General features: G+C 43.5%; 1 protein-coding gene and 1 pseudogene across 2 annotated transcripts in view; one reads left to right on the top strand and one right to left on the bottom strand.

The window, feature by feature from the left end:
• Positions 1–20,190, bottom strand: part of ADCY3 (adenylate cyclase 3) — a 105,838-nt gene extending 85,648 nt beyond the window's left edge. Inside the window, exons 1-2 of one of the 2 annotated variants that reach the window (XM_088152159.1) lie at positions 18,922–20,190; positions 17,208–18,082 (exon numbers count right to left, since the gene is read on the bottom strand). In XM_088152159.1, the coding sequence (XP_088008285.1) occupies positions 17,208–17,891 (684 nt within the window). In that variant the 5' untranslated portion in view covers positions 17,892–18,082; positions 18,922–20,190. The remainder of the gene's footprint in view (positions 1–17,207; positions 18,083–18,921) is intronic. The other variant, XM_088152160.1, reaches the window with a different exon arrangement.
• LOC148214360 (uncharacterized) lies at positions 13,137–16,604 on the top strand (annotated as a pseudogene).
• Positions 20,191–23,813: the final 3,623 nt, after the last annotated feature.

Genomic DNA, 23,813 nt, shown 5'->3' with positions numbered 1-23,813 from the left:
TAGGGAAGAAGGCAGTGACAAACTTACACAAGATGAACAAGATGAACAATAAGGACATTTCAGTTATAACAAAGAGACAAATAGTTAAAGTAATACCCTTTTCAGTGGTAATACACAGCTATGAAAGCTGAACACTGAAAAAGAGTGAGCAAAAGAAGATAGAAGCCTTTGAATTATGGATATGGAAACGGTTACTAAGAGTACCCTAAACTGCAAGAAGAACCAATCCAAAACAGCTTTTTTGAGGCAGTGATCAGCAAGCATAAACTAACCTACTTTATTATCTTTTGCCTCATTGGGGGAAAGTAGGGGAAGAAGAAGACAACTGATAAGATGGATGGGCAGGATTTAAAAGATTACTGGGAATGAAGTATTACAGATTATTACTAAAGACAGGCCAGGTTCATTTCTCCATAGAGTCATTAGGAGCTGATCTCTCCTTGACAGCATCTAACTAATAACATTATGCATTACCTTTGGTAATACTTTTATTCTGTCTGTCTGTTCGTTCCATCCATCCATCCATCCATCCATCCATCCATCCATCCATCCATCCATCCATCCATCCATTTATTTATTTATTTGGATTTTAAAATACAATAAAAGTATAAAGAATCAAAGGAAAGGAAAAGGAAAAAAAGAATACACAGAATTATGACTTCTGCCCTTCTATCAAATAGTTACCATCTTACTCTTTCCTCTCACTCTTTTTTTCTCCCTCCCCTTACTTTGTAATTCCCTTCCCCTTCCCTTTTGACCCTCTTTAGTCCCCAAATCCATACATCATCAATCAGTCTTATTCTGTCATGTTTGCATCATTTCATTCTCAGCCCATCTGTGGGACAGATTTAGTGGTGGATTAGGCATACTAGTGTTAAAGCAGTGTTTCCCTCTTAAGCCAACAGAACCAGGAGCAGTTTCAGGATGAAGACAGTCTGTGCTTCTCTTCCATACAGGCAGCAGCAGAGTCCAATGACCCACAGGAGTGCAATAAGACCATCGCCTCCTGGTCACCTGGGCTGGTGCCCCCTTTGCTAAACTTCTCTCAAAACAAGCCTGACAGACAGCTGATTAGTGGGGTGGGCGGACTATCTAGTAAAACAGGAGAAACACTACTGCTATACCAGAAAGCCCTTCATCCTGCCAATCAGCTGTTCCGCAGGCTTGTTTTCAGTGCTGGACAGCAGGTCAGAGATAAATCAGTAGAGCTGATTGATAGGGGGAGTTTCCACAGAAAAATTGTAGAGCATCTACTGTTTCACGAGGCAGATCTTACTCCCACCCTGCTGATCAGTTGTCCAGTGGGCTCCAGGAGGTAGCAGCCTAGCCATCAATTAAAAACATCCACCAATCATAGCAGACCTATGACTGATGGATGGTTTCCCACCAGCTGGTGGCATTCAGAAGGGGGGGGGCAGCAAAGAGAAAGGATTTAACCAATGGATCTGCTTAACCTGCACTGCACACCCAGAATAAGAATACCACCCCCTAGCAGCAAGCCAGAACATAGGCAGGATATAGATTTGCAACAGGGACAGCAATTTTTATGCTGATCCAGTTTCTGCTAACTCAAGTATGGGCAGAGAGTACTTCAACTCAGCCATGGGAAAAGGCCCCAGACAAATAACATGAAGAGTACAGTCCAGGGACACTTTACCCTACAACAAAACTAGTTGGAGGTAATAGATTAGATCAATCCTTTATTTTCTGTGAGTACTTTTCATCTGTCATTGTGATTAAATTGTTCCCTATCACCACCATACAAGCAGAAATATACCACCTTAAGGTTTTTTTGCAGGAGATACATGAATCATGTTTACACAATCAAGAATCAGCCTCATATTAGTACATTATGCTAGTTTGTTCCAAGAAATAGTTCCCACGTTTCATCTATGTAGTCAAGCAGCAATCAATATAACAAACTAAGATTTTTAAAAAGGAAAGGGACCTGTTTCCAAATCAGCACAAATTCTTGATCTTTAGCTTCAGCTCCAACCATGGTGTCCTCCTCTCGCACTCTCCACTGTTATATCCTGAAACCCCTCTGCGCATGACTTTCACTCCTCTAACCCATCAGCTCCCTCAAAGACCACCTCTTTCCTTAAAACACCTTGTTTCTCTTGCTACCTTTCACAAAATGAAGCCCTGATTTCCTATTGATTCTTTCACTAGAACATCTCTTTAGTCTCAAGACCGGGCTAAGGAATTTTGCCTATTGAAGCAGTAGAGTTCAAATCAAATCAAACCAGACCAAATCAAATCAAATCAAATCAATCAAATCAAATCTTGATTACAGTCATAGACCAGGATATAACCAGTAGAGTAATTGTCTCCCAGCCAGCAACAAAGTGAATTGTACTCAGGTCTGCCCAAATTATTTGAACTTGTGCTGCAGATAATTTCATAAACGCCTCCCCATGAAGAAGCACTTTAATAACAACTGTAACATATTATGAAGTAACAATTTGCTGCCTTTTCATGAATCCCAAAATCAGCCACAGCAGGTGTCTCCTTCTGGCTAATAACAGAGACAACTCCCCATCTTTTATTGCCACTAAGCCTAAATTCTTGTAATTTCAACAGAATGCACGTTTCACCAGTTTACCCCACCTTTATTTAGAGTAATAAAGGTGGGGTAAACTGGTGAAACATGCATTCTGCAGGAGGCTGCTCTCATAGACTGCTTAGAAATTGCACTTAGCACAAAATGTGTTCTAGTGTGTGCTTTGCTAACAATATTGCACGGGTCTTGTTATCAACTGCACTAATTACCAGTTTGTTTCCAGAGACAATTCAAGATGCTAGTCCTGCCTATAACTATGTAAAGGGCTTGATTCCACATGTATGAATCTGCTGAAGATCTGATTTGGTGATCTCACTGCCATAAGATGCTGGTAGAAACATGGGACAGTGCTTTATTTATGGTGGCATAAATTTTACCCACCTCTTCTTTGATTAAATTTAGTTGGGCTATTAAAAGCTTTTGGTTCCATTTGGCTGTTGAACAATTTTAAATACATTAGCACTGCTATCTATTCCCAAGTTTTTTCACCCATTCATAATTTAATTGCTTGTTGTTTTAAAAATTATAAATTATTTTCAAGTTTTAAACTGTAAGTTGCTTTGGATGAAATGTCTCTCTCTCTCTCTTCTCATCCATGAGAATTCAGGAAACACATACTTGTATGGACAGGTCATGTACATGAATGATACATAGATGCAACTGGTGACTAGTCCCACCCTTGAGTAGTTCACACCATATTCCATCTTGCTCCCACCACAAATATTTTCATTTTAGTTTATGGTTAAAGCAACCTACCACAACTTTATTGGACTTTCAGTTTCAGATAAAAACCATAAGTCTGCCTGTCCCTTAACTAGAAGCATGAGGGCAAATTTAAGCTTTCATTTCTTCTGAAGGTTTGGTGAACATGGATTTCTTCTGACACATTTCCCATTTTCCCTACACCTTCCTCTATGAGTTTCTTTTTAGCTTTCTTTGGAACTCTTTCTGTTTACAGTCTCCCATTTTCCCACCATTTTCTGCCTCTGGTAACAGGAGCAGAGCTGCTCAATCAATGGCAAAGATGTTCCTGCCTGCCCTGCTCTCTGGGAACTTAGCCAAACTAATCTCTGCTGTCATTGCAACTATACAACTATTTATTATACTGCAACACCACAGACTTAGCATGCAGGACTTAGCTGCTTCTTGATGTAGGTTGCAGATTTAGTTTTTTCATGATGTAAAATTTGGGTAGTATCTCAGGGGTTTTTTTTTTAAGTGCAAAGTGTATATACAGCTATGGCTCTAAAGGATCTGTCAGTCTCTTTACAAGTGAATTATGTCACCTTTAGTGAACTGTCTCAGACAAGATACATAAACCTCAAGATGAGATGTCAAGTGTGAAAAAAATTACATTAAAGAGGACACAAGGAGGTTTTATTGGTTGAAATTTACACACACACACACACACACACACACACACACATATATATACACACACAGACACACATACAGTGGTACCTCTATTTACGAACGCCCCTACTTACAAAATTTTCAAGATACGATCCGCTCCGGCCCCAAAAATTTAACTCTACTTACAAACTTGCCTCGACTTACAAGCCATTTTCCACCCGTGCCACGTGGTCCACGGCCATTTTTCCGCCTGTTCCACGTGGTCCACTGCCATTTTCCGCCCGTTCCACGTGGTCCGCGGCCGTTTTTCCACCCGTTCCACGTGGTCCGCGGCCATTTTTCCGCCCCTGACACGTGGTCTGCGGCCATTTTTTCCACCCTGCCGCGTGGTCAGCGGCCGTTTTTCCGCCCCTGCCGCGTGGTCCGCGGACGCCGGAATGGATTAACGGTAATTACATTGAACCTTATGGGAAAATTTACTTAGACTTGCGACCAACTCGACTTGCAATCAGAGTCACGGAACGGATTAAGTTCATAAGTAGAGGTACCACTGTATGTATGTATGTATGTATGTGTGTGTGCGTGTGTGTGTGTGTATGTATGTATGTATGTATGTGTATGTATGTGTGTATATATATAAAAACAATCCCCTCTCACCCCTATGGGTGGTATGTGTCTTCCTCAATCTTGGGTCCTCTACCAGAGGCCTGGGAGTTTGAGGGTTCTGCACAATATCTTAGCTGTTCCTAGCACTGCATTCTTCTGGACAGAGAGCCCTGATGTTGTTCCTGGGATCTGTTGCAACCACTCTCCCAGCTTAGGAGTCACAGCTCCAAGTGCTCCTACCACCACTGGGACCACTTTGGCCTTTACTTTCCACATCCTCTCTAGTTCCTTCTTCAGACTCCGGTTCTTCTCCAGCTTCTCATATTCCTTCTTCCTGATGTTGCTGTCACTTGGCACCACTACATCGATCACCACTGCTGTCTTCTGGTCCTTATCTGGTTCATTGGCCAGTACCTACCTGTCCGTCTGGATCTGGAAGTCCCACAGGATTTCAGCCCTGTTATTCTCCACAACATTCTGTGGAATCTCCCATCTGGACTTGGGAGGGTCAGGCCCATTCACTGTGCAGATGTTCCTGTACACAATGCCAGCTACTTGGTTGTGCCATTCAGTATATGCTGTTCCTGCCTGCATCTTACACCCTGCCACTATGAATTGGACTATCTCTGAAGCCTCTCTGCACACTCTGTACCTTGGGTCCTGTCTAATGTGGTAGACCCCTGCTTCTATGGATCTGGTGCTTAGTGCCTCTTCTTGTGCTGCTATGATCAATGCCTCAGTGCTGTCTTTTAGTCCAGCCCTTTCCAGCCACCGGTAGGATTTCCCAACGTCAGCCACCTCAGCTATCTGTCAATGGTATATCCCATGCAGGGGCTTGTCTTACCATGGCATTTCCTCTGCTTGAACTTCCTCCAGGGTCTGCTGCTGCCTCAGGCATTCTCTCAGCAGTTTATCTTTGGGGGCCATCTTACTGATGTACTCCTGGATGCTCTGGGTTTCATTCAGGACAGTGGCTTTGACACTCACCAGACCCTGCCCGCCCTCTTTCTAGCTGGTATAGAGCCTCTGGGTGTTGGACTTGGGGTGGAAACCTTTGTACATTGTGAGGAACTTCTGGGTCTTAACACTGGCACACTCCATGTCCTCCTTTGGCCAGCTCAGTATACCAGCAGGGTATCTCATAACTGGCAGGGCATATGGGTTGATGGCATGGATCCTGTTCTTCCCATTGAGCTGGCTCTTCAGGACCTTTGGTGGTACTTGGATGTTGCTGTGTTCCTTGCCTCCTCAACATAGTTCCCATGTGACTGTGGGATACCAAGGTACTTGTAGCTGGTCTGTATGTCTGCTATGTGGCCCACTGGTAGTTCCATCCAATCAGTCTTAACTATCTTCCCTCTCTTTACTACCATCCAGCCACATTTCTTCAGTCTGAATAACATCCCAATGTCCTCACTGTAGTTCCGTGTCAGGTGGATCAGTGAATCAATGTCTCATTCACTCTTAGCATACAGCTTGATGTCATCCATGGAGAGGAGGTGGCGGATAGTAGTTTCATTTGTGAACTTGTATCTGTATCTAGTCCTTGAGATTATCTGTCTGAGGGGGTTCAAGCCTATGCAGAATAGCAGCAAGGACAGTGCATCACCTTGGTATATGCCTCACTTGATAGCCACTAGTGGAAGCTGTCTTACGTTGCCTTCCAGTGTTGTCTTCCACAGTCCCATTGAGTTCTTGAGGAAGGTCCTTGGTGTCCTGTTGACTTTGTATAGCGCCAGGCATTCACAGATCCATGTGTGTGGCATTGAGTCATAGGCTTGCCTGTAGTCAATCCAGGCTGTGCTCAGATTAGTCTGTCTAGACATTGAGTCTCGGGCAACTGCTCTATCTATGAGCAGCTGGTATTTTGAGCCTCTGGTGTTGTTCCCAATGACCTTCTGAGCTGTGCTCATGTACTGGCCCATATGATCCTGTAACTTGGTGGCTATGATGCCTGATAGGACTTTCTGTGTTGTGGGGAGACAGGTTATTGGCTGGTAATGGGATGGTGCTGCTCCCTTGTGGGGGTCCTTCATGATCAGCACTGTCCTTCCTTGTGTTAGCCAATCTGGGTGGGAGCCTGCTGCTAGCAGCTGGTTCATCTGTGCTGATAGGCGTTCATGCGCTGCTGTTAGTTTCTTTAGCCAGTAGGTGTGGATCATGTCCGGGCCACGTGCTGTCCGGCTCTTCATGTTCTTGACGTGCTGTTGGATGTCTGCTACTGTGATGGTGACTGGTTCCTGTTCTGGGAGATTGCTGTGGTTTGCTTTCTGGTCCTGCAGCCCCTTTGCACTGATGTTACTGTATATGTCTTCGCTTTCTCTCCTATGTTCTTCCAGTACTGTTCAATTTCTGCTGTTGGTGGCTCTGCTGTTACTGTGTTGTGGCACAGCAGTTGGGAGTACACCTTGGATGGTTCTTTTGAGAACAGGACATTTATCTTCTTGGCCTCTGCTTCTCTAATGGATCTCCTTAGCCTGATAGCCAGTGCTATGAGCCATTGTTTAGTGGTCTTTAGGGCTGTGTTGGCAAACGTGTCAAAGGTGACATGCCACAACATTTTGGGTGACATGCCAGTGTTCACCAACACCCAAGAACAACTAATCTCCCTGTTTGAGTTAGCAAAGGAACCGAGTTTATTTTACTCGTATTTCATTTTTGTAATTATTTGACATTTCTTTATGTAATACATAGCACCACACACGATTGGACTGTATTTTTTTTTAAATAAATGAGTATGTAAAGAATTGTCTCTAGGGCTTCCAATGGAGCCAGACTCTTGTATTTTTTCAGTAGCTGAGGCTTATCCTTAATCTTCACACCCTTCTGTAGTTCCACCAGTTGACTTCTCTCTGAGTTGCCTTGATCTCAGCCTCCAACCTCATTTTCCAGGGGGGTATGTACTGCTGTTCTTCTTCAAGTATCTCCAGTCTTACAGTGGCTGTAGTGTATGCCAGTTCATTGGTTTGAATTATGGTGGTAGTAGGGATTGTCATGAGGGCTCTATTGGCATCTTGTAGCATGCTATCTGATGGTACCTCTCCACTGAGCCTTGGTAATTGGTCTTGATGGTTGACTGTAGCTAGTTTTTCCATGATCGTATACCTAATATCAGCTGCTGTGCTCTGTAATGGAGGGGGTGGCAGTGATGTTCCAGCTTCAGGTGTTGGCTGCCCATCTAGTTGTTCTTCCAGGTCCTCTTGAGTCCAGTATGTAATGTGTAGTTGGTCTATCTCAAGTTGTGAGAGCAGCTTCCTCTTCGCTATTTGAAGCATTAGGTAACTAGCTGTTTTTCAGTTAGTGTGGATATAGGTCTTCTATCCATGCATAGTTCTCTCATACGTTTCATATATCCCTCTCACTAGGTCTAGTGTTGATGGAATTCCATCAGTTCCAGGTTCTCTTGTCTTGTCCATGTATGGTTTGTCAAGTACGAAATGAATTACATTAAAGAGAACAAAAAGGAGGTTTCACTGGTTAAAATATATATTTTATTTTAATCAGTACTGTGCAAAAGTTTTAGGCAGGTGTGGAAAAAATGCTGTAAAGTAAGAATGCTTTCAAAAATATATATTGTAATTGTTTATGTTTATCAATTGCCTATTCAAATCGATATTTGAATGTTTATGTTTATCAATTGCCAAATCAAATTGATATTTGGTGTGACCACCCTTTGGCTTCAAACCAGCATCAATTCTTACACTTGCACACTTTGTACACTTGCACAAAGTCAGGGATCTTGTAGGATTAGGGTCAGGTGTATGATTAACCAATTATACCAAGCAGCTGCTAATGATCACCAATTTCATATGTAGGTTGAAACAGTCATTAACTGAAACAGAAACAGCTGTGTAGGAGGCTTAAAACCGGGTGAGGAACAGCCAAACTCTGCTACTAAGGTGAGGTTGTGGAAGACAATTTCATATCATAGGTCATACACCATGGCAAGACTGAGCACAGCAACAAGACACAAGGAAGTTATACTGCATCAGCAAGGTCTCTCTCAGGCAAAAATTTCAAAGCAGACTGGAGTTTCAAGATGTGCTGTTCAAGCTCTTTTGAAGAAGCACAAAGAAACAGGCAACCCTGAGGACTGTAGACGAAGTGGTCAGTCAAGGAAACTTAATGCAGCAGATGGAAGATACATCATGCTTACTTCCCTTCAACACTGGAAGATGTCCAGCAGTGCCATCAGTACAGAACTGGCAGAAACCAGTGGGACCCAGGTATACCCATCTACTGTCCAGAGAAGTCTGGCCAGAAGTGGTCTTCATGGAAGCACTGTGGTCAAAAAGCCATACCTCCGACGTGGAAACAAGGCTAAACAACTCAACTATGCACAAAAACATAGGAACTGGGGTGCAGAAAAATGGCAGCAGATGCTCTGGACTGATGAGTCAACATTTGAAAGAGTTGGCTGTAGCAGGAGGCAGTTTGTTCGCCGAAGAGCTGGAAAGCGGTACAATAATGAGTATCTGCAAGCAACAGTGAAGCATGGTGGCGGTTCCTTGCAAGTTTGGGGCTGCATTTCTGCAAATGGAGTTGGAGATTCGGTCAGGATCAATGCTGTCTTCAATGCTGAGAAATACAGGCAGATACTTATCCATCATGCCATACCATCAGGGAGCCGGGTAATTGGCCCCAAATTTATTCTGCAGCAGGACAACAATCCCGAACATACAGCCAAAGTCATTAAGAACTATCTTCAGCATAAAGAAGAACAAGGAGTCCTGGAAGTGATGGTTTGGCCCCCACAGAGCCCTGATCTCAACATCATCAAGTCTGTCTGGGATTACATGAAGAGACAGAAGGATTTGAGGCAGCCTACATCCACAGGAGATCTGTGGTTAGGTCTCCAAGATGTTTGAAACAACCTACCTGCCGAGTTCCTTCAAAAACTGTGTGCAAGTGTACCTAGAAGAACTGATGCTGTTTTGAAGGCAAAGGGTGGTCACACCAAATATTGATTTGATTTGGATTTCTCTTGTTCACTCACTTTGCATTTTGTAAATTGATAAACATAAACAATTACAATATATATTTTTGAAAGCATTCTTACAGAAAAGGTAGAATGTGGAACTCAGATGCATGAAAACCACAAGTAGTCATATCTCTTCACCCAGTTGCCTGTCTTCAAATTAATGAGATTATACTGACCATGATTTCCCATCTGTGGCTTGCAGGCCTGTTATACAGTTTCAAAGTACAGGCTTTACAGAAATCCTGTATGTGCAAATACATACAGGTGTGAGTTCTAAAGAAGGAAACTGGCATGTGCTCCAGCTGTACAAAGCTCTACAAGTCCAAAAATAGCAAAGTAATAAACACACTATACTTGGTTGGTGACATATTCATCTCTAGCGTTAACATCCACAACTGTTATGAACAACCTAAGGGGGGGGGAATTCTCAAAATGCAAACTATTGTCCCACACACAGGAATGATGCTATCTAAAAATTGGGTATGATACCTACAGTTATTGAAGCGTTACCATGATATTTGAATGTAGAACAAGGAAGAATCAGATGTTGTGACCTGAAATGAGTTTTTAGGCAAAATCAGGGGACTTTTAACCCTGCAGATGTTAATCTCCAATGTCATATCTTGAAAGTCAGCTAATCAGAAAGGTCTATATTAAAGGCTCTCTAAGTTGCCATTCCAACCTTATCCAACTTTTCCTCCAAAACTAATTGATCATTCTGAGCAGCCAGTTGTTTACCTGATTGCTAAGTATTTAATTATACCAAAAACTATAATCTGCTCATATTCTAAATACATTAAATCTTAATTTTTGAACATTTAATGTAAGCTTTAAAAAGACATGTTGACCAACCTATTATTATCTCAGAAGCATTCCTAAAAGTCTGCTTGTAAAAAAATTGTGTCCCATACACTGGAAGGTACTTGAGCGGTTACTGCAAGTACAGCATTCCCAGAGTACATCATCCAATTTAGCTAGACACATAAGAGAATCAAGCATTCAGTCCCTCTGCCAAGTTAATGCAACAAATAATAACAACAACAACAACAATGATCCATATACAACTCAGTTGAAGCCTCAGTTCAGAGAATGAAAGAACATCCCCGTCCAAAAACAGTCACATCAAACAAAGGAATTCTAAAACCATAAACAATAAGGAATATAAAACAACTTTGGAAAGGAATGACAATAGATAACAATCAAAACAACATTCCCAGATCATGTAAGTTGTATAATTTGTTGGGGGGAAATTGTCTAGAACGATCTGTTTGTGATAATACAAGATTCCCTGAGCAGGTCAAGCAACAGGACATTCTAGACATTTATATTCTGGGGATGCTCTAGAAGGCCTAAAATAAATAATACTGTATTTTTTTCAGCATCCTAGCTGCCCAAGTAAGATTATATTACTGGGCAAAAGCATGTTAGGACTAGAAAAAAAATGCATAAGACCAATTCCGTATTCTCCCTAGAGAATTCATTCTGCTTTCTTAAGAGTAATAAGAGATTATCATCATCATCATCGCCACTACCATTCTCATCTTGCTCTTCAATATGTTATTTTACTTCTCACCCATATTCTACAGTAAGCTGACCTATTTTCATAGCCATTTGAGAGCAAATCTGTTTCTTTTGTTCCGTAATAGACGTCTGTTCTAGTTAAAAAGGGGGGGGGGAGACCATTTTAGCTCAGAGTTATGTTTACTGTGATTTTTGTGCATTTAAAACACCAAAAGATAACATGTTTCAGGGAAACTGGTAGCATACTTCAGAAAATCTAATCCATACCCTTACCTGTGATGAAGCATGGCTAATACTGAGTCATAATGAGAGATAGTCTTAAATAAACATTGACAATATGGGAACATGGAGTTCACTAGTTCAACAGATAAGGAGACTGACTGGGCTTCTGCACTTCTCAAAAGATGTTTCATGAGTGGAAAAGTATTTTGCTGGCCCATTTGTCCTTGAGTGATATGATTAAGGTGTCATAACCTTGGTGCCATTTTGCTTTATGAAGGACTCAGAATTCCATTGATGCAAAATGAAGGCCATTTATTACACATACACATTTATCTCTGTTTGAGCATAAGAGATTCTGGGACTATATATAGTGTTCACTGAAGCTGCAGAATATCTCTGACAATTTACATTATTCATCCACCACTACTAGAACATTTGTGCTAAAGAATGGCTCAGAAAAAAACAGGTGGTTTTGCTCAAAGGGAGCTCTCCACTAATAAAGGAATAATGATTTTGGAATATTTGGTACCTGTAAACAACCGTAACAGATCAATCTTTCCAGCTATACCTGACCACTATAAATAACCCTCAACTATCTTCATCCTGACAGTATCAAGAAGTTGTCCTACACACCCTCTTGCAAAATTTAAATGTGAGGCTTTTCAGGGATTATTACACAATACCAGATATACTTGGACAACAGTTAAGTTGACTTCTGCAATGAAAAAAGGGGTTCAAATTCTCCCCCCACTCATGGCATTTCTTGTGGGTGGGGTTTTCATTTCTGTCCGTAGTTTGAAATGTATGTAACTACAGCGGCAGCTTTAGGGACTGTAGCTATTGATGAAGTATGGATTGTGAGGTAGATGATGCCAGAAGGTGTTTCTAGATAGTTTCAGCTTGTAAACCAATGCTAAGTTGAATCCTCAAAACTATTTTAAGGCTGTCCCCAGAACTGCAATGTTGTATCAGCCTTTGGAGTACAGCTGCATAAGCTTTAGCTGTTCTCTTTCCATCATTAAACATTGCATCTGCCAACAGCCACCCAGAGGCCCCATTTAGGGTGACCTATTCCCTATTGGGTGGGAGGAGGGCCACAGAATAATCTGCAAGACTGTTGTGAGGAATATTCATGCTATCTGGCAGAGAAAATTGCTCAGTTTCACTCAGAGTTCCACTCTGACTGGGCAAGTCCAAGTGAGTTGTCTGGGTTACAGTCTTGTGATGTTATCTGGACTGAGTTTGATTCTGTTACACTCGAGGAAGTGGACAAGGTCCTTCTGTCTGTTAGTTCAGCGACTGTTAGATCCTGTCCCCCCCCCCCCCAGGTTATTAAGGCAGCCCAGGAGGTGACCACAGGGTGGGTTTATGTGGTGGTTTCAGCCTCTGAAACCATGAGAGGGGGAGGTCCCACCAGCCTTGAAGGAGGCAGTGTTACGTCTCCTCCTCAGCTTGACCCTTCTCTGTTGGATGATTACTGGCCAGTTTCCAATCTTCCCTTTTTGGGGAAGGCTGTGGAAAAGGTGGTTGGATGACAGTTACAGAGGATGTTGGAGGAAACAGATTATCTGGACCCATTTCAGTCTGGTTTCAGGCCAGGGTACAGTGCAGAGACAGTGCTGGTCACTGATCACCTCTGGCAGAGCTGGGATGGGGGTATTCCATCCTAATGCTCCTTGATCTCTTAGTGTTTTTTGATACTGTCAACCACAGTATCCTTCTGGATCAGCTGCAGGAGTTAGGAATGGGAGGCACTGTCCTCCAGTGGTTCAGCAGTCAGTTCCAGTCGGTGTTGACAGGGTGGGAGAGATCAAATCTCACATATGGGGTGCCTCAGGGCTCAATACTCTCCTGTCTCTTGCTCAACATCTACATGAAACCACTGGGTGAGGTGATCTGCTGGTTAGGGGTTCAGTATCATCAGTATGCTGACAATACCCAGCTCTGTATCTCAGCCCCGAGCAGCACAGGTGAAGCTGTCAATGTACTGACCCAATGTCTGGGGGCTATTTTAGTCTGAATGGAGCAGAACAGACTTTGGGTCAATCCTAACAAGACTGAGTGGTTGTGACTGTTTGGACCCCCAGGGTCGAGGATGTTACCATTGCTGGTCTTAAATGGGGCTGCACTTCCCCATTCAAGACTGGTGCACAACTTGGAGGTTCTTCTGGACTTGCAGCTACTGCTTGAAGAGCAGGTGGCAGCTGTGGCCAGGAGGGCCTTTGCACAGGTTCATCCTGAGTGCCAGTTGCACCCTTTCCTCAATTGGGAGGCCCTTCAGACAGTTACTCATGCCCTGGTCACCTCACAATTGGATTACTGCAATGCACTTTACATGGGGCTGCCTTTAAAGACCACCCAGAAGCTACAGCTGGTTCAAAATGCAGTGGTGTGAGCTGTAACAGGCACCTCTTGGTGTGCCCATGTGTCACCACTGTTACGCAAGCTGCACTGGCTGCCAGTTGGCTTCCGAGTACAATTCAAGGTGCTGGTTATTACCTATAAAGCTCTGTATGGCCTAGGGCATGGATATCCAAGGGACTGGCTATCTCCAATCATTACTGCCTGCCCAGTACATTTTGGCAGAATGGGCGCGCTCCAAGTCCCCTCTGTTAAACACTGTCATCTTGTGGGACTGAGGAAGCATGCCTTCTCTGTTATGGCCCCCACCCTCTGTAACAGCATCCCCCAAGAGATAAGGATGGCACCCTCTCTTCTAGGGTTCCGAAAAACTCTAAAAACCTGATTTTGGTCCCAGGCCTGGGGTTGATGTATTACTGTTTGCCTAGGGCCCCAGTCTTGTTTGATTTTTGTTGTCTGTAAGATTATTCTAGTCCAGGCTGTCCATTTGGTTTAATTTTTTTTATCTGGTTTTTAATGTTTTTTCTAGCTTTGTACACCACCCAGAGTCCATTGGAGTTGGGCAGCTAATAAATTCAAATAAACAAACAAAATATAAATTATAATATAACATAACATCATAACATAACATATTACTGGGGGCTTACATGTAAATGTTCCTGTAGCAGAGCCACAATTTCAGCAAACCTGGAACATGGCTACTTTAAATATGTCCAATGACAGAGTTCTGTAAAGGGTATGTGTGCATGTATGTTTTATTCATCTGGGGTACCACAGAATGCAAAATACTGCTCAGGGTATTCAATATGCACAAGCCTGTCTTTTACAGTATCATCAAAAGGGTCCATTTAATCTCCAAGATTTCTTTTTTTATTATTTAAATTTTGCAAGATTGTTCTTTGGCAATATTGCTCCATCCCAACCACTCCTGAGACAGGCGCTCATGCCTAGTTGAGTTTCTAACAGGACCCTGGAGCCTACCACAAGCGTACTAGTTCAGTCATTCACGCTTACTCGCTGGTCTACTAACAGCTCATAATCAGCCTTCCTCAACTTCAAATGTGTTGGGCTTCAACTTTCTTAATTCCCAGCAGGCCATGCCGGCTAGAAGTTTGGGGAATTGTGGCTCAATGCATTTAGAGGACTTCAACTGATGAAGATTACTCTTGATGCAGCAGTGCTATAGCAATGATACAAGTCCTTCTTCTTTCCCCTGCATGTCTTCCTTATCCCATTACCAACGTCTGGATATAACAGTGAAGTCTTTGGCGTTTTACATGACCATGTAACTTGTTCTGTCCCATACAGTAGTGAAAAATACAGAGACAGGCTCACCATATTTTCAAATGTTCAAACTAGGACAAAGCCAGGGAGCATGGTCTTTGGTACTTTTTTAGAACTTGTCACATGACTAAATCCGAATGGTCTCAGACATGGGTTTAGCCATTTAAACTGGCTTGCCTAGACAAAGGGGAAGGAGACAGATGGCTAAACCCACATTTTGTTTTTGTGAATCTGTACGGCTCTGCTTTCCATGACTTTTTGTAAACAGCTGAGATTCCAGTGCAAAACTGGACAAACCCCAGTCAAACAGAACCTTTGATAAAACCTATGCAAAAATAAAAGATCAGTTTTCCCTAATCATGTGTAATGAGATTGCAAGTCTCAGAAATCCAGCCGCTTGGACATACTGCTTAGCATGAGAAGAACTGCAGTCAGACACACTCAGGTTTCAGACTGGGAAAGCTATCCTAAGGCCTACCCTGGAGCACATACAGCAACGGTCTCACTGACTTTTTAAAAAATCAGTTCGTGAAGCAACTACAATTCAGCCAATCCAAACCAAAAGCAAGCAAAACCAAATAAGGACTGATCTCATGTACCATGCTAAGCCTTGGTTTATTTGCTGAATAAGCCAATAGCACATCATGCTATGTCATAAAGCATGGTTTAGAAACCACAATGGCTATATTCACATAGGCACAAAGTCAATTGCATCGTGTGGGACCAATCCAGGGGCACCAGAGAAAACAGGACATGGGAGGAAGACTTTATTCACCAAGAATGGGTTCCATCCATTCAGATAAGCCATAGGAAAATCAGCTGATCATACTCCTAAATCTAACATTTGTTTTTATTTATAAGGTGATTCACAACTCATTCAACTGGATTACAAGCAGGGCCAACCCTAAATTTCAGAAAGCCTTTGTACGTGCTGGATCTCTTCTTCTTTCCTCCCCTCCAACCCCTTTTGCCTTCCTAGCTGGTGCCTCTAACTCCTTCTCTTATTTAAGATCTTAGCTACCACCTGGTTTGCCACCTAGTACTTCACTAAAAAGCTTCCCAGGAGAATAGGTACTTTCAGCTAAGAGCCAAATCAGTGTTTGACTCCACTCTACTTCTTCTGACCACTATCTTAGATTACAGCATTATACCAAGTGTTAAAACTGAATATTCTACTTAGGGTAAGTTAAGGTGCTAGTATACTGGAGTGGAATGGAAATACATTCAGCTCGGCTTCACTGGAAATTATGGCTGCCCACAGAGTCATATCATTTGTCTAGGCATGACAACCTCTGATGACAAACATGACTGGTAACACTCTCTTTAGGAAGATTACTGCACAAGAGAAGATCTCTGCTTTTCCGCAAATTAGATCAACTTTCAATTATATGTACCATTACAAAATAATACCATTTACAGGCTTATTCTGCTTCAGCATCCTGCCCCACCAAATAAAATTCAGACTGTGAAATCTAAATGCTTTTTGGATTTCAATGTTTGAAACGTTTTAAATATAACTTTCCTTAAAAAATTAAATATAGTTCTTTATGCAAATTTGTATAACACGCTTTATTCTGGACTTGATAGTTGGATTTTCTCTCTATCCCCCAAATCCTACTTTTTCAGCAACAGTATGGCAAGGAAGATACTTTAAGGATTACTAAGGCTGGTGGAATGGGAATCAGTGCAAGAAAGGGACAGTTAGCCATGTAGAGCAACGACACCCTACAGAGCAGTGCCAGTGAACTGTGTTCAAAGTCATGAGATCTTGAAACCTATGGTACCGTTTGCTTGTTTTCTAAAATGGTGGCCGAGGTTCCAGAAATTCAAATTATGTAAACCATGTTAGGCTTGGAATTCCGTATATGTGAATTAGTTCTGTAGAGTCATTTTATCTCCAGCACTGATTTGCCATCTCTGCTCCCACAAGCTTACTAATCCTTCATCCAAAATCAGAAGGTCCCATCTTCTCCTTCCTTTCCATTAACTTGAAAGTGAATAACTGTAGCCCGCAAAGTTTTGGGTGTGATTCCCCAAAGAACTCCAAAAATTGTTACCACCTTGTAATTTTTAGCATGACAGAACAGGATTAGATACATAACTGGAAAGTAACCAACTGACTTATATTTGTCATGAAATGTCAGTATTAGTCTAAATTAAGCCAAGGTGAGTTTCTGCCCTAGCCTCTCCCACTTATTTTTGGAGTGCAGCTCCCATCAATCTGCTCAATAGCCAAGTGAAGCTTTCAACCTAGAAGAAGATATGCATCCTTGCATTGACTCACAGGCTTCCTTTTTACCAACATATCATTTTTACCTGCCACAGCAAGGTGACTCCATAGATGAACTCCAGCTGCTGTTGCTTCTGCTGTGCAATGGTGACTCCCAACACAAGTGTGTGGATGCCACAAGAAATGGCTGAGATAAGGACAATGGGCATGAGGTGCAAGGGGAGGGTGATGAAGAAGGAGAAGACAAAAAAGGCCTGCCATCCAACTGTGTCACTGGCCTCGTGGTAGCAGGCAAAATTCAAGCCCAAGTAGCAGAATATCTGAGCAGCTATCAGTATCCACAAAATGTATGGCATGAATTTCCGGGTGACACGATCAGGCAGGAGTTCATACTTGCATAGGATAAAGAGGAGGATCTGAGCAGCCAGGCCCACTGATGCTGCCACAGTGGGTGCCAGCTTCTCTGAAGTGTACACCACTGTGCACATGATGATAACGTAGCAATCAAAGAGGGCTGCAAAGACCACCAGGACCAGCAAAGTCTCATGACGCTGCCGCCGGAAGTAGGTCTGGTAGAGGTTCTCCAGGGACTCAGGGGCGAACGTGAGGCGCATAAAACGGGGCAGACAGAGGCAAGAACCTGAGTTCCTCACCGTCACCTCATGGGTCCGGCCAACCCCATGCTCAGGGTCAGAAGGCAAGCTGACTGAATAGTCTGCAGAATACTCTACCGAGTATTCGGGCTCGGAGAATGCCCTATTCCGAGGCATCCTGCTGGTTTCCACCACCTAATCCTTAGATACTTTGTGAGGAGGATCTGCCTATAAGTCAAAAGTTACCTCAGCGACAGTTCAGCTCCCAGTAACCTGGAAGGCATGGAAGCTTTAGGAGCAGGTATTCAGTGCCTTCTTCCAGTGTCAGCTTTCAAGATGTCCTCTCCCCAACACATGACAGCCCCTGACTGAGAGAGAAATATATTAGCAGGAAAAAAAATACGGACTCTCTTCCCTCCAGCTCTGGCCTACTATAACATGAGTTGAATCTTCACCAACACCCAGCTCTGCAGACCATCACCCTCAGCTGTCACTCCCATTTCTCTTTCACACTTCACCCAAATGTATTTTGTGCTAAGAATAAATTAAACATTAACATTTTGCAAACACAAGTAACTATGTTATTTAGCCAAGTTTCAGAAGCATTTGATTAAAAAGCTTAGATGTTCTGGTTTTCATAATTTCAGGAATTAAAGCAATTGGCTTCTTCTAAAAATAAGACAAGAAGATAGAGCAAAGTTAATTCTCCAACCAATCATTATATATTTGCTTCTTTTACTTTTCCTAGCTGCAGTTTCATGCCTGTGCCCCTAAATCAGTGGTCATGTTCACACAGTGTTTCACCTGGGTTAACAAAACACAGTGGCTATATTCACATTACTGTACAGGCAATGCCCAAACAAACTACATTATGGCTTATATTATGACCTGGTTTCACAACATATTGAACCACAGCTCACCCAACCTGATAAGCCTAGTCTAGTCTACTGGGCAAATTCCCTCTATAAATATAGAAATAGAAAATTCTTGGACAAAAGTTGAGTTCATTCCCTCCTGCTAATTTACAGTGACCATCCAAATGTGATCAGAAAAGGGTGCTGAAGCCTTATGGAAAGACAAGTGAGAAGGAATGGTAGCAAGTTGGCCACCCCACCTGCGCCCTCCCACAATCTCCCTCAGTTCTTCCATCAGGTCCAGCATCTCCCTGCCAGTTTCCTACTCACAGGAAACTGCTCTCCCTTCTTACCATCTTTCTCAGTGGTGTTTGCAGAAGTAGGTTGGTTGAAATCTTTGGATCAGGCCCCATTGAAATGTCATCTAAGCTTGTGGGAGATAGCCAGCTCTCTCCCACACAGAGAGGGAGTGACAAAGGTGGGAACCAACTCTGCCAAGAGTCTTCTTACATCCTCTTCCTGGCTGCCACTTTGAGATGGAGGGCTTGACAAGGGGGAAATGAAGCCTTTTCAGCAGCAGCCCAGCCCAAATGAAACCTGCATCTTTCCAGAAGAGCCCTGTTTTCTTTTCAGCAGAAAGGTCCAGCTCAGCTATGCCCCTTCCTCAGTTGTCTCTATTCACCCATCTCACCCTGATGCCCAGGATTCATCTGTATCTCAGGTTTTGGTCCTGGGATCTAGGATCAGCTTTCTCTTTCTTGCTCTCCCCCCCAGGTGTACGGTTATTTCTGCCACTGAACGACTCACGTTCTTGCTGCTGTGCCTGCGAGGGCTTGCGTGTGTCCCTGCACAAAAGGGAGAGATTAAAAAAAAAAAAGGTCTCCTCCCTGAGCGACAGGAAAAGAAAAAGGAGGAGCAAAGCAAGGCCTCCTCGCGAACGATCAAGGAGACCGAGGGTGGCGGCGGCGGGGATGGAAGGAACTCAAAAAAGTGCCAAAGAAGCATCCACACGTGTCTAAACGTTGAGCCTCTGAGGGCTGGGAGTTGGCTTCCCCCTCGCCCTCCGGAAAACGCCACACCGCACAAGCCAAGACGGGGAATCTTCCAGTGAGCGGGGATGGAGGGTCGAGAACTGCCGGACTTCTGCTCCCAAGAAGCTCTGGAGTGGGAGAAGATTCAAGCCGAGAGGCATCTCTCCAGATCTCCGAACCAGGAACCTGGCGAAAGAGGAAGATGCCTTTTCTCTCCCAGCGCTCACCGCCCAAGCGGGGCAGCCCTGGGAACCGCTCAGCCGATCCTAGGCTGCGGAGAGCGCCTCTGCCCGAGTTGCAGTCGCGTCGAGGCTCGCTCCGAGGGCGCAAAAGCGGGGCGGATGGCGCGAGCTCGCCGCCAGATCCCTCCCGCTCTCCGCGGGTGGTTCCGTGGCCCTCTGCCAGGCTCAGACGTCGGATCTCCCGGGCCCGCGAAGAAGGATCGCTCTAGGAGCTGCGCCGCCTCTGTTCTCCGGCGGCGGCGGCTCGCCTCGCAGGCGCAAGCGCCTAGCGCAAAAGAGCAGGCTGCTGAGCCGACAGCCGAGGCAACCCCACCCCTGCCGGCCCGCTTCCTCGGCCTCTCCCACGCTCTGCTCCGATGCTGTAGAGCCTGGGAAAGGGCAGCCGGCAAAGCTGCCCAGATCCCACCCTTTTTCTCTCGGCCACTCGCAGAGCTAACCCTTTGTGCTCTGGGGCAACATCCTGGCTGGAAGGACCCGCAGCCTACCTGGGGCCACTCGCACTTTTTCCCACGATGCGTTTGTTAAGATGCCCCAGGCTCCGCCATGCCGGTCTCCAAGACGGCCGCCACTAAACTTTCTAGAAAGGTCCTCTGGACACCTTCAAAAGTGTGCCTTGCCGTCAATTACTGCACTATCGGTTTGAACCCGCCTGTTTAAAGCAGGCCTGGGAAGATCTGAGAGTCAGAAACAGTGGATTCACACATTGCTTAAACTATAATGTGACTTATCTGGCTTTGTTATCCATGTTTGTTGTGAGCCTCGCAGTGCGTTCAGCCCAAAACTCCAGAACTCAAAGATGGGCTCTTATTAAATCAGCGTATGGGTTCATATATATAACACTACTCACCATGGCTTGCTTAGAGCAGTGTTGTCCAAACTTGGCCACTTTAAGATGAGTGGACTTCAACTCCCAGAATTCCCCAGCCAGCATGGCTGGCTGGGGAATTCTGGGAATTGAAGTCCACTCATCTTAAAGTGGCCAAGTTTGGACAACACTGGCTTAGAGACACTTTGTTGACTAGCTGGAGCCGCACAATATGCTAAGCTTAAACCAAAGAAACCATTACAAATTAACCCCACGCATGATCTCAGTCCATGCGTCTTCACTTTGGTTTGTTCAGTCTGTAAAATGGAAGCATGGATTACCCATCAGGAAGCAATAAGCATTTTCAGTAGTCAGCTTTTATTATGTTTCTGCAATGCAAACCTATTAAAAACAGTATCTTGAGGGATGTGGCTGAAAGTTGATCCCACCCATTCTGATGAACTTACAAAATCGTTTTAAATACACGACTCTTCACCATGCCTTAAAATGAGGAAATTACATACGCTACAGTATTAATACAATAATGCTTTTGAAAATATTCATGTAAATTAATTACCAGAACCAATATGTGTTGTAACTACATTAGGGGGTGGTTGGATGCATTCAATTAGTGTGTGGGAAGTATTTTTGAACTTAAAAGTATTACGCCACTCTCCTCCAACCAGGAATGGCCATGCAGGCTGAGGATTCTGGGCGTTGGGATCCCCAACATTGTGAAGATCCTAGATTAAGCAACCCACATTATACAGTGTTATGTATTTGTTACTACTGCTGTGCCTTGGTCAAACAGCTTTACCAGGAAACCAAGCCTTGATTAGTCAAGGAAAAAATAACCTTCACAGTATTATTAATTGATTAATTAATTTTAGTTATTTATATGGTATTGTTTTTTTAATGGCTTGGGTTTTTGGTTTTAATTGTGAACTGCCCAGAGTCACCCATTGGGAGAGATGGGCGGCATACAAATTTAATAAATAAACAAACAGACAAACGATCTGAGTCCAGTTTGAATTAGGAAGTAAAACTTCTGGCCTTGACGAGAGTTTTGTAGCCCTTCCCCCAATAATTCCATGATAGGCCGATTTAAACTAAGGTGTATGGCATTGGCATAAAGCTGTTCACAAACCAGAGGAGAATGATTATTATGATGAAGGATCTGGAAAGTCCTGTAAAGAATGCCAGCTTTATTATGACTTGCTCCATTTCCCCACCCCCACCCCTGGCCTTGAGAATTGGTCTCTTTCCCCTTTCCCTCCCCTGCCCATCTCTTTATGCACCTTGCCTTTTTAGATTGCGAGCCCCAAGGGCAAGGCCTGTGTCTCTTCTTCTAACTGATGTGAGTCACTTGGGGAGTCACTGTCTGGAAAAGCAGATAAAAATGCAATGAAAACATTAAGGGTTAAATAAATACGAAGGGGAGACACAATGGCTTTCTTCAGATATCTGAGCGGTTGCCATCAGAGCGTGAAGTAGAGTTGCTGTTTATTGCTTCAGAGGACAAGGGAGGATGGGACAAGGACCACGAATGAGGGAAAATAACAGATCGGGGCTAAGAGGAAGGATAACTTCTTCCTAGTGTTAAGAGATGTTCAAAAGCAGAACTGCCTCAGGAAGGGGGCTGAGTGACCTTTGCTGGATGCTTTTAAGACGCAATTGTTCAAGACCCTGGAATGGATTCTGTTTCTCAAATTATTTTATTTCTTAGATGTATTATACCAATATAATACAGATCAATTAAATTATTAAAAAACAGGTTTTAAATTAAATAGGTTTCAACTGATGCTAACTGCCTTCCCCCATAAGAATGGCATCCAAGAAACCTCTTGGGCTGGTGGGTAACTAAAGTGCAACTATCCAACATGTAACTCCAGTGGTTTCAGAATCAGGAGGAGCCATTTAGGCTGAACCACCGCTTCTTGCAGAAATTCATATTGAGGCATTCCCTGATGGATGGCTGCTAGCCTCTACTTGAACTTATTTATTTATTTAGTCAATTTGCATGGCTGCCTGCTTACCCTGTGATTCTAGGCGGCTAACATCCAGTTAAAAACAGCAACAAAATAGCCAAACAATAATTAAAACACATCTCACCTGAGGCAACTCATATAGTCACAATAAATAGATGATGATGTTACCTAATTGGTTAATGAGTTGGCAAGCAAACAACCAAACCACACCAATCAAGTACTCCATTACCAAAGTAACAACCCAACCTCCCACAAGAGGAGCTGTGTAAGAACATTATTCAAGCAAGCACAAACGCATTGCAGCAACCCAGAACAGCAGAAAAAAGAAAAAGACCACCTATACAACATCTTCCAACAAAATGGATATCCACGTAATTTTATCAAAAAGTGCCTGGCCACTCAACCTACTACAACACAACCTACACAAGCTATGAAAAGGATCACACTACCATACATCAGAAACGTCTCAGAAACCACCCACAGACTATTACAACCACATGGCATCTCCGTAGCACACAAACCAACAAAATCACTCCAAAATATCTTAAGTAAACCAAAAGACCCAGTAGCACAAGAAGAAAAAACAGGAGTCCTCTACAACACACAGTTGTATGTAGGACAGACAGGCAGAAGAGTAGCAGAGCGCATCCATGAGCACCAACTAGCAGTCAGAAGACATGATGAAAACTCCTTAATCTCACAAGACATGGGCAGACTTAACCATAGTTTTAACTGGGAAACTGTCAGCATTTTAGACCAAGCTAAATCCAAAAATGCAAGAGAATTCTTGGAAGCTTGGTATTCAGTCAAGGCAGCAATTAACAGACACATAGAGATAAACAGCATCTACATACTATTCAAAAGAGACAAAAGACCAGAAGATTGCCTCACCAGCAGTCATCACCCAGATAAGCAAAGGTTACCACCAGGCACAAAATCAAGCAGTAAATATATGCTAATCAAGGAACTACCAGAGGAGCAAAACAAAACCTCCACCCCCACCAGCACTGGAAGGCAGGCCACAGTATATACAGTGGTACCTCGGGTTACGAACTTAATTCGTTCCGTGACTCTGGTCGCAGCCCGAATTGGTCGCAACCCGAAGCAAATTTCCCCATAAGGTTCAATGTAATTACCGTTAATCCATTCTGGCGTGGAGGACAGGGAGGTGGCTATTGC

Source organism: Python bivittatus, unplaced genomic scaffold, assembly GCF_059951505.1.
Source record: "Python bivittatus isolate LINGU-HERP-01145 unplaced genomic scaffold, Pbiv_v1 ctg000690_np1212, whole genome shotgun sequence".
In the NCBI taxonomy this organism is placed as follows: domain Eukaryota; kingdom Metazoa; phylum Chordata; class Lepidosauria; order Squamata; family Pythonidae; genus Python; species Python bivittatus.
Note: the sequence above shows the minus strand (reverse complement) of the source record. Positions and strands in the feature narration are given on the sequence as shown.